This window comes from Pterocles gutturalis, unplaced genomic scaffold (genome assembly GCF_000699245.1).
Source record: "Pterocles gutturalis isolate BGI_N339 unplaced genomic scaffold, ASM69924v1 scaffold25024, whole genome shotgun sequence".
NCBI lineage: Eukaryota > Metazoa > Chordata > Aves > Pterocliformes > Pteroclidae > Pterocles > Pterocles gutturalis.
In genome coordinates this window covers 181,299-192,837 of record NW_010133965.1, presented here as the reverse complement: position 1 = coordinate 192,837, position 11,539 = coordinate 181,299, and the positions used below count along the sequence as shown (strand labels likewise).

The following is an 11,539-nucleotide window of genomic DNA, read 5'->3' as shown; positions in this document are numbered from 1 at the left end:
ATTAATAATATAAATAAAATTAACTTAATCACATCCTAACTGAAGGTAAGTGACTGAAGACTCACCAAGTTCACTGTGCTTGATCTGTCTTGGTATTTCACAGCTGTGGGTTTTACTAGGTTTATATAGGATATTGTATAGGATATATTATATAGGATATTGTATAGGATATATTATATAGGATATTATAGGATTTTCCCCATTTAGTTTAAGTTGCACGCCAGGCATGTTACTTCTGGTTTTGATCCCACTGTTAAAAACAAAGAGTAAGTAATGTGCGTGGGAGGCAAGAAAGGATGTTACTTCCAGTGGAGCGGGGGGAGAAGGAGCAGGTTAAAGGAATTCTCCCCTTTGCTGTACCCTGAGCCCCACTGAAATGAGCAGGTGTTTCCCTCTTGGCTTCAGTGGTCAGGCCCCATGGGAGCAGAAGTTGAGTACTGGGTACTGAAAATGTCCTCCTTTTTTTTCCCTACCTGGGAATGACTGTTTCTAAAGCAGATAGTATTATATGAAGTATATGTACATGTGAAAATGAAGAAGATATATTGCAATAAGATATTATAGTGGTTTTTTTTCTCATTGTTTTTTCTCCATCAGTGAGGAGTGAATGTTACCCTTTGATAAACCCCTTCTGGCATGAGAACGCAAACATCACTGATTCACACAGACAGCTTTTGTGTGAGTAACTTTCATATCATTTCTATACTTCCATCCACCCTTCCCTCCCTCCTTGGCCATTACATGGTCCTATTTCTGATTCAGAGGGGGAGCTCTCTCAGACAGTGTTTTGACTCTGCTTCTGTACGATATCTGTCACTGCATGTGGACTTTAAGTGGGATTATTGTTGAAATAGCCATCTATTTAATGTCAAGTCCAGCTAATTTCTTCCACAGGAGCAAGATGTTTCTGCCTGGAATGGCTCTGGAAGATACACAAGTGTTAAAAGGCAAAAATGTTCAAAAATCCCCTCAGAAAAGTTTAATCAGTGAAAATGCTTAAACACACATTTAAACTAATCCTTAAGATTTATCTGCCCTTTCGGTGGGATTCCTTGCATTGAAAAAAACCTTAAGTATGTGGGAATTTAAAAAAATAAATCAATGACTAAAAGCAGTGTTCAAAATCTTTGCAGAACTTGATGTTCAAAAAGGTTACTTTAAGTTTATAACTGCATTCATTGGTATTTACTTCTTTTTCTTTAGATTAATTTGTCAATGTCAGTATGTTTTCAGAAAGTCCAAACTAGATGTTTTCAGATACTTTTAGGCTTAGAGTGTCTTTAGTCTCTTGGAGCAGCACCTAATGATAGAGGTAAAAGTGCAGCAAACATGGCAAAGTGAGCCTATGAGGTACTGATGCTGCTGTAGCTGTGTTGTGACAGTAACTGGAAAGTTTACGTAGGAAGAAGATCCCAGTGGGCTGCTGAAACAGCCACACAAACATATCGACAGATTCAAGACTAACAGCACAGATTGTCTCTTTGTGCTTTAAAATTAAAAGGTGCCATTTCTTTAATCTTCTTTGCTTAAGACAGAGGACGTTAGCTGCTTGATGCAGCTGAAACTGGGAGGGTCAGTGGAAATGATTGTCTGGTGGATCACTTAAGCCTTCAAGGGTTCAAAGTTAATCGAACCTAACCAGACTGATCAGTTTTAAGTGTGGGCATCTCAACTATTATGTTGGGGATAGTCTAAAATTTCAAGATTAAATTATTAGCATTTCAAAAGGTTTTTTATCAGGTGAGGACATTTTAGATTACAGCTCTTCAAAGAAAGCCGAATTCTGCAAAAACAAAAGCAGTAACTATACAGAGCTCTTTTTTGTTATAAAAATGATGTTGGCTTGGAAACAAAGGACAGCTCTTTGGTAGTCATGAAGTATAAGAAAATAGTGAATATGAGTAAAAATTGGATTCATAACTATGTTTACAGACTCTTCAGAACCTCAGAGAATTTTTTTCTCTCTCACTCTCATATCAAGTGCTATTTTTAGGCTCCTGGACAAAGACTTCAGGTCTGGAAAGACACTTGTGGATTTTTGTTATAAGCAGGCATAGTCTGCCTAAAAATGATGAGATAAGAAATCAAAGATACTTTCAGTGAAAGAACCTACTAGGTTTGATTAGAATGCCCTACAGAGTGAACTTTTCCACATTTTAGATGTTCAGCTTCAAAGCAGTTTCAGTGTGGTGAGGCTGCAGACCCACAGCAATAGCAGCTGGATATAGGAAATGCCATGTCTGTGCTTCTTACTTCTAGGAAATATTCCCAAGTGACATCTAGGTTTGTTAAGCACCCGTATTACCTTCTACTTCAGCTTTTCTTAAATATTTTCTGACTGTGGTCACTGAATCATATTTAGTCAGACCACGGCAAACCTTCATCTACAACATATTTTAAGTAGAATTTTACAAATCTGGGACAGTGGATTCCAGTGTAGTTGCAGTAATTTCTTCATGTGTTACTATATGGAGCAAACAGGCTAATTGCACATCTTTAATTAGTTATTTCAAGAAATTTTTCCTGTGCATGCGCCTGTGCAGTTGTCTGTGTGAGGCACATTCACATGGAGTTAATCTCATTCTGTCTAGCTGTACACCCATATTTCTTGCTGTTTGTCTGGCACATTGGATTTCAGGAGCTCTGGCAAAATCAAATGTGTTTCTTGCCCTTTAGTCCTAAAAAGATTTAGAAGGGCTGTCTCTGAATGCAGGTGCTTAAGTAACACACCGGGAATCCTGTCCCCCATTCTTCAGAGTTCCCATACTGTTCCTGGAATGTCTTAAGTAGACACAAGTGCCAAAAAGGTGGGAGAAAATCAGTATCTGAGTGCGAAGAGCTGGATCTAGGTGGAAACGGAAGTGCTGGTCACTGCCAGAAGACAAAATCTTCATTAGAAGATGAAAAGCCTTCACATTCCCTCCCTCCACATTTCCCATCTCTCTCCTATTCATCCCCAGCAGATTCCTTTTAGGTTTACTGCGTACTACAAATAGACCTTCTGTCAAATTAAAAAAATGAGGCGTACAAGTTGAGGTTCTGCACTACCCACAATATTACTCAGGCAATTGACTTGGATTTTGTTAAGCCTGAGAGTATGATGTATTTTCACAGCATGGGAGTATTCTTGAGCAATTTCTCTAATGATTAGGTATAAATGTGCCTTCTCCTGTACATTAACCTTCCGTTTCTTTTCTTACTACTCCCTCCAGCTGAACTTATGGTGTACATCTCTCTCCCTCTCTCTCCCTCAAACTCACAATGTATAAAATATTTTCATATTGCAGATTACATTATGGCATGGTTATATATTACTTTAAAACATCAGCCACTGTCTAAAGAGAGAGACCACTAGACTACCTACCACTAGCCTTTCTGAAATTTCTGCATTTAAAAAAATCTTTTTACTGGAGATGTACATTTTCCTCTCTCCCGTAGGGGATTAAAATTAAAGTGTCGGTTTTCACAGTTTAGACAATTATTAAGATCTCTTGGTGACTACTAGGATTAAAGATAGTCATCTGAAAGTCACCTTTGAAACTGAAATCTGCTGGCAAAGACACCACAAGTATGAGTTCTCCTGTGCCAGCCATGGGAGACAAACAGAAAGAGCAACTTTTTCCATGGGGAGCTGACTAAATGGTAGAAGAAGGATGCCACGCTGACTTCAAAGGAAGCTGCATCAGGAGTTCTGAGCAGCTTTGCCATTTTCCAGTAGAAGAAACATAACAGTCAAAATCACATCTAAGATTTGAGGATCACATACAGAGAGAGGGAAGTTGGTGCGTAGAAAGAATGTCAGTGTTTAATCTACTGAAAATTTTTCTCCAAGAATTGCAGCTTTGTAAAATTATTGCTTTAAAAAAAGGAAAACAACAAGTCCCAAATCCAACAAGTTACTTTGAGGAAAGGTTACTTTTGGGCGTTTTTGTAATCTAAATATTTTTCGTTTACTGAAGTCTTTATTGTTAATAATTAGTACAGATTTAGCTAAAGACAGCACCAGTGTAATCCCTGCAAAATGAACAATTTTGTCAATATTTCTAATAAAAATCAACTTGTAGTCTGGACTTGGTTCAAATACTTCTTGCAGCACAGATGAGCTGTCAAAAGACAAAAGTAATGTGTTTGATGGATACTAATGTATCCTCTCAAAAGTCTCCTATGAGCTTGATTTTTTGGAAACTCAAGAAGCCTGTTCCTATGTGTCTTAGTTGTGGCTGGATAGTGACCTCTGCTTGGTAACATAAAAATTACTTCTATCTGCATTCTTCTGAACTAAATGCTGTGTGATTTACTGATCCTAAGAAGCTGTGGTTAAGGTTTTTTCAAAACATGGTGAAATTTGTTAAAATGTGGAGATTTTTTCTAACTGGCTATTTAGTTACTGCTGGGGAAGATAAACAGGTCCTTAATTAAGCTCTTCTGAGTTGCTGCCATTTGTAGTATTTTTGATGAGGTGACTATTACAGATTTCTAGAGACTACTTGCTGTTATAAGCTGTGCAAACAAATCCAAAGTTCATTTGAAACAATTAAGCTCCAGCCTGTTAGCAGATTACTAACAAACCTGCTAGATCTGCGCTTGTTTACTTTTGATACCATAAAAAACTGCTTTGGCTAGCTGATGTAAAACTTCATTAATTCAGATCAATTAAAGTATTTTTTGCTACAAAAGAAATGGAGTGGTTTTTTAAATGTTCATCATTTTGTTTTCAGTATTTTTGAGACTAAACTATTGAACCTTCTGGGTGGGACTGACAGGGAACTCAGGCGTTAAGAAATAGGTGTGGTAAACTGAATTCTGTTTTACAGGAAACTGCACATATCTTTTGTGCAAAATGCTTAGGTTGGTTTTTTTTTCAATACTGGATTAATTACATCAAAATGAAGACAGTTATATGTATAACACATAATGCACAAGTATGTATTTCAATACATCCTAAAAAACACTAACATGACAGTAAAATCTGTGTTTTAGCTTCTTTCACAGATGATTATGGAAGACAGAAACACAGTGAAGCAATTTTAATTCACATCCTTCTATAAACTAATTCTGTCCCTCTAATCAAAGATATAATGGCATAATATCATATGCCAGACGGCATGAATTCAGATTCCTGAGTGGTTTCCATGGTAGCATTTCAGAATAAGTTTTCCAGGCAGTTGCAGATTTCACAGAAGAAGGACAACTGGGTATTAGGTATTGAACTAGAACACTGGAGGTGATAAAAGTGCTGTTTAACCAACTAGAACCATGACATATTTGATTTTAAAAAGCTGCAGGTGATTAATGAGAAATGTGATCCCAGCTGCGTGTAGGAAAAGTAAGGCTCAGTGCGATCTGTGGCTTTCAGCTGAGATATCCCTAAAACCTGTATTTTCACTGAAGAGGGCGTAAAAATCAGAGTTACTCTGATGTTCCATGCCGCTGTCACAGATCATTAATGACACTCCCCAGGAGAATACTCTGGTATGGATTTGTTTTCCCTTTGCTTCAAAAGAAAAGGTTATGTTTGGAGCCCTACCTTCTTTACCCACACTTGTCCTCACTAATGTTACAGTCCTAAATGCAGCAGCTGAAATTACAGCATGAAAAGGAAAGTCAAAGAAACAGCAGCTGTTAGTGCTACTGTCCTGAGGTATAGTTGGTTAGCAGCAGCTTTGACGATCAAGGGGCACCTGGAAAATCACAAATCACAGGCCCACTGATGAGATTGTGTTTCTTCTTTTCCAGCAAAGCCAGGTCTGGGGACAGAGTTGCGCCATTCTTACACTCTTACTTTTAAAATGTTAATTGCATCAGATTTTATTCCCCCAAGGCCTTTCCACCTCTTAAATGCAAGACTAAATCGAAGAAGACACAGGGATGTCAAAATGGTGGGGAATCTAAATCAGACCTAATACCCTGAGGAAGCAGAGACGGGGCAGAAGACTAGCCTGTTCCTGCTGCCTCTCTAGAATGCAAGAACTGAATTGCGTGCCAGATCTCTGTTCTGTCACATCACGTTGCATCGTGTCTCTGACAACCATTTCTAACTATATAAAACTCCTGAACTAAGTTCCATGGCTATTTCTCCCCTTGGTTTCCAACTAAGATTTGCAAACAGTTTTGACATACTGGCTTATGCACAGTAAGCTGAAGATTGATTTGACTGTTCACGTCTGAGAATTGCTATAGGTTTGGGTTCCTTAGCCTGCAACAGCAGCCATGGCCAGTTTTGCTGAAGGAGAGCCTGGGGAGTATCCTGAGATTTAGAAGCAAGGAGATTAAGTGTTTCCTTCAATGCAGAATGCTGAATTCATGCTTTCTGAGCATCAGCTGATCCTGATGTGGGCATATGTGGGACTAAACATGAGAATAAAATACCAGCATAAATAGATGGAAATGGAAGAACAACAGGGTCACCTCCTGTTCGTCAATCACCACATTTTTCCTTGTGAGTGTGTTCTGCACTGCACAAAACAAATAATTGTCTTGAAACCACATTCCACTGAAGTAAAGAAATCAGCAGAGTCTGCCTTGATCCCACGCAGGCTCTTCCTAACCTCCTGAGGTTCTAGAACTGAACAGAGACATGTACACAATAGTGTCTTACCTTGATAATGATATTGAAGAGGATAAGCTGGATCCTTAGCCAGTTGCAGGTGGAGTACCTCCACTTCAGTGGACAGTTACAGTGACTTAAAAAGATTGACCATCTGATCACACACAAACTGTAATCTCTTAACTGACTCCTTTCCCTTGGGAAGCAGCTAATGGTATATTGTTGTTCCTCTATGAAATTACGTGAGACACTGAAGCCCAGAGCCCCTCAGAAAGTGGATTTTAAGTTTTCCTTTCTCAGTAACTCTGCACTTCACTCTGGTATGAAATAAATGGACACTGGAAGCTGGAATAATTATTTTATTATTCTAGAAAAGGTTGGGTTGAACCTTGTGGATAGATTGCATGAGAGGGAACAATGACACAAAGATAATTTATGATGAAAAAAACAGTGTTATGAAAAATACATAGCAACCCTCTGTTTACACAGCTATTAAAATGTTACAGGGATCAGTAAAGACTGATGTAAAACATTTAGCGTGGGAGGAAGCAACCAGGATAGGTTAATGTACTTAGTGAAGCTGCTGTAGAAAACAGTGACAGAGAATCAGAGCTGGATGGGAAAATTTACCTCTAGTGATGGTCAGCTGCAACAAAGGAAAAGGTCAACAATTTGCTAGATCAGTTCATCAGAAGACGTGACAGAAAAGAAAGCGTGTAACCAAAGCATCCACTGGATCTCATCACCCAAACAGAACAACTCCACACACTGTGAGCTGTATGATTCAGATAACCAGGGCTACTTTTTATGAAGGTTGTCGTGACTACCTGATATACAATGCATCACCTGTTATCCAGCTAGGCTTAATAGCTAAGAACAGTACAATTGCTTATTTATATCCATGTAGGCATATCCTTTGTATTTGTGGTCTCTGAAACACAGGCTGTTACCCTGTGAAAGGCTTGCTCTGTATGTTACCTTTTTCTCCATACCATAAGTCTGCTGACTTAAACCGAAAACCCAAGAGATTGTCCAACACCTTGTTTGTGCAGCACTGATTAAGGCTTTGATCCTGATCAGGGGCTCTGCACTCAATAATTATTAGTACATACAGTGATACCATAATAAAATATTAAAATATTAATGTTCTTCATTTTTCCTCAGACATGCACGGAGCATTTGTCATCCTGATGCCCCTCAGCCTGATACTGATGATTTTTGGAGGAATGACTGGATTCATCAGTATTCTTGCCAGAGCCTACCCACTGCTTCTAATGACAGGACTGCTTTTTCTTTTTGGAGGTACTATACCAAACTCCCAGCTTAACCATTTTAAATAATAAGAGATTATATCTGGGAAACATAATTTTGTCTTCCGGGGGAAAAAGGCTAAGAAAGAGTTTGCTTTCAGAATAACGCTGGTGTTCATTCACTTTGTATCTGCTCAGCACCTAACAGGATCCTGGAATAGAAAGCTGACACTTAAGAGTCAGGAAAGGCAAATAATCACACACAAATACTTGTGGAATGAGACACACTTTGAACACAGCATGTTTGCTGTGTCCATCAACACAAAAGATTTAATACCTTCTCAGCACAGTGCCAAAATTATTTACAGACAGGGTAATGGAGCAACAGAGAAGTGACTTTGTAATTAGTAAAGCGTAGGGTATGATAGCCTTGCACAGATCTTACAGCTATTAAGGAAACTGATATTTTTTCAAAGTCATTTGCATGTTCCTGAAGAGGCTCTTGCTAGACATTCCTGGGTTAGCTTCACTGCTACTTTTGAACTAGTGGTGTCCCCAAAGCATGGGTCACAGAAGGAAACCCCAAAGAGTTATTTTAGTTGGGGTGTAGCATTTCAGTCTGAAGCTAGTAATATTCTTTTACATTTTGTTTTTTATTATTTTTGCTATAAACAAAACCTCTAATTTAGAAAGTAATTTATGAATTGAAATTAAAAATATTCAGTCGAAGTAGGAAAACTGGGTTTAAATCCATCTCTTATTTTCTTCTCCAAATAGATTTTCTGTACTGTTTCACAATGTAACTTGAAACAGAAATTTTCCCCATCAGAAAAGGGGATCCTCAGTATTGGCCCTCATCACCTGATCATACAGTCCTGTTTCTGAGAAGGGGAGACTGCTAGAAGCAAATGCTGCTGTCTCAATGTCTTGACTGACCTTTTTAGTCTGAAATGCTCTTACAAAGACCAACCATTCCCCATTATGCTTTTCTTCTGAAATAAAACCCCAAACAAACCAGTCACTTCTGTTTCCTTAGAACATTAGAAAGCTTTATTCACTGAAAAGGCTTAGGCTATTTGAGAGCTACTCCAAATAGTAAGTGAAAGATGAAAAGCTATGAAGTGCAAAGCTTGATTACCCTGCTGAGGAGTGGAGTACTGTGCCTTTCTAAGAGACCTGGGGTTGCAAAGAGGGAAGGGAAACACAAAGAGAGTATTAGGAGAGGGGTGCCTGAATATGTTCTGAAGATGCAACTAGTGCTGTATTCCAGGACGGCGTGAACCGACTGCAGGGTGGCCTTTGGTGTGAAAGCAGACTCTCCTCCCACTTAGGCAGTATTGTTCAGCTGTTTCAGTTGCACTGAGGCCTGATGCATGTAATGGGCATGCACAGTTTTATAGGATATTCCAGTTCACGAAGGTCAGTATTGATAGTTCAATCCCAGCACAAAGAAATATTTTATGATGCAATTCCAGAAACATGAGGTTATTTTAAAATACAAAAATCCCAGGACATCTTACATGCTTCCCCATTTTTTTTTTTTTTTTTTAAATGCGGCCACATTTAAGGGGGATCACAGAACTCTGTGTACTTTGTTGAAAATGTCAACAAAACAGTAATTTCCATTTCTGCTGACAAAAGGTATAGAGAAGTGATTTTTTCCCCCCTTGCAGAGGACTAGAATAAGGTACAGGCATGATAGCATGGTTAAAATCAGGTATATGTGTATGAATTTTGACTGTTGGATAAACCAATGCACTTCTGTTTTGGTTTGTCTCTGCTCAAACTTATTTTTGTGCAAAAATGCAGATTTGTCTAGACTTACAGTGTGATTTAACAGAAAGTCAGACCAAAACTTTTCTCCCTCAGAATCAGATAAGATGCCATCTTGTCCTACAAGTGTTCTGGTATCTACTTTCCCTGGGCTACAGTCCTTTAATCCAGGGTCTTTCTACCACATCTTTCCTGCCATTGATCCAGTAAAGTCATGTTAGTGTATGTCCTTTGAGTGACATAGATGCCAGGCCCAGGATGTAGCATGTACTTGTGCGAGATGTGCCATTCTAAGTTTGCTAGCTTCTGTACAGTCCTCTCATTCTGAAAGCATCTGGATCCTTGTCTGAATACCCTTATTAATTTATTTTTAGTCTGCTCCAAGGATGTCTTTGGCTCAGTTATTTGGAAGTGATGAATACTCGTGACTCCACAACACTCGGTGGGAGGTGACAGTAAAGACCAATACATGTAGATTGAACATTCAAAACTCATGATACTCAAAATTAGAAACCAGCCTAAATTCAGGTCACTGACCTGAAATGCAAGAATCTCTGTCTCCATGGGCCCTCTTGCATGGAGGTAGACAACTGTATGTGGTACACAGCAGTGAGAAATCAGGATGCATTATAATGCAGTATTGAAAACAGAGACGTATGTGCATTAGATATCTATAGAAGATATGACTAGATTTTTATTGTGGGAGGCTTGCCGTTAGACATTTTAATTCGGTATTTAGCAGTGAGAACACATTAAACTCAACAGACAGAAATAACCCTCCCTTTACTTCCCTCTCAACTGCTTCAACTAGATTTCAGAGGTAAATGGACACTAACAGGCAGCCTGGCCTGGGTAGATAGGAAGGAGTGTCCAAGAAGCCCTAAGAGATATTCAATTAATTATTTTTGTTTTCTGCAGTGGATGCTAACTAGGTGAATATGTTTTTCTTTCCCAGCTCTTGTTACTCTTACTGGGATCAGTGTCTATATTGCATATTCAGCTGCTGCCTTTGAAGAAGCTGTCTGCCTCCTGAGGAGTAAGGATCTCCTGGTAGAAATTGACATCAGGTTTGGCTGGTCCCTGGCACTAGTCTGGATCTCCTTTGTCACAGAAGTGCTCACTGGAGCTGTGTTTCTCCTGGCAGCAAGAGTTGTGGGTCTGAAACGGCGATGTGAACAGGCATTATGAACAACAGGTATCATTGCATCAACAGAACCCTGCAGAGTCTAGAAATGGAGATTGCTTGGTCCATCTGGTCACTAGGGGTAATAAAATTGGCAATGCTGTGACTGAGTACCTTGCCAGCTGCCATAAACCCTTTCACAGTTGGCTATAAAACACAAAAATAAATCAATAAAACTTTCCAAGTGTTGTCAATAAGGAAACCCTTGTGACTTTAGAAGAAAGAATATTGCCGTGTTACTGTTTCCAAAATAATTTCAGCTGGCAGCTCATAAGACATCTCCATTCATTGCCTAGAACAAGACAGATTTCTTGCTTTCTTTTTCTCCTTTCTGCCGTCCCACCAAAGTACCTCAGAGTACCTTGCAGGCCAGTCTGCACAGTCTACTTAGCTTTTGGTTTCTCCTCCGAGACTCATAATTATGCGCAGAATTCCAGTCTAGTTGGCAGTCTGTACCAGCAGAGCTGCTCTGAGATGGCTACTTTGTGATTGGTGGTGTGACCTTCCTGCTGCCTTTGGAGGACCATAGAAATACGTGATGTCTATACACCCAAACCCAGGGAGAGAGCGTGAAGCGTAGGTGTCCTCCGTTAATATTACATACTTAAAACGGTTTTGTTGCATAAAGTAAAATTGAAAGTGAAGATCTAGAATACAAAGAATTTCAGAATAGTTGGAGAACTCCAGTGATAATCCCCAGCACTAGGGCATGGCTAGGATATCTAGTGAGGGTAATATTAATTTTTACTCTCCTGTACACCTTCTGTATTTATAGGATCTTTCTTT

The 11,539-nt window shown here is 39.1% G+C and overlaps 1 protein-coding gene across 1 annotated transcript; it reads left to right on the top strand.

The window, feature by feature from the left end:
• Positions 1 to 597: 597 nt before the first annotated feature.
• On the top strand, positions 598 to 10,758 carry TMEM114 (transmembrane protein 114; the record flags this gene model as incomplete). Its single annotated transcript, XM_010081433.1, has 3 exons — positions 598 to 678; positions 7,712 to 7,849; positions 10,526 to 10,758. Coding segments are annotated over 3 exons (452 nt in total), but the record flags the coding sequence as incomplete, so codon positions are not given.
• Positions 10,759 to 11,539: the final 781 nt, after the last annotated feature.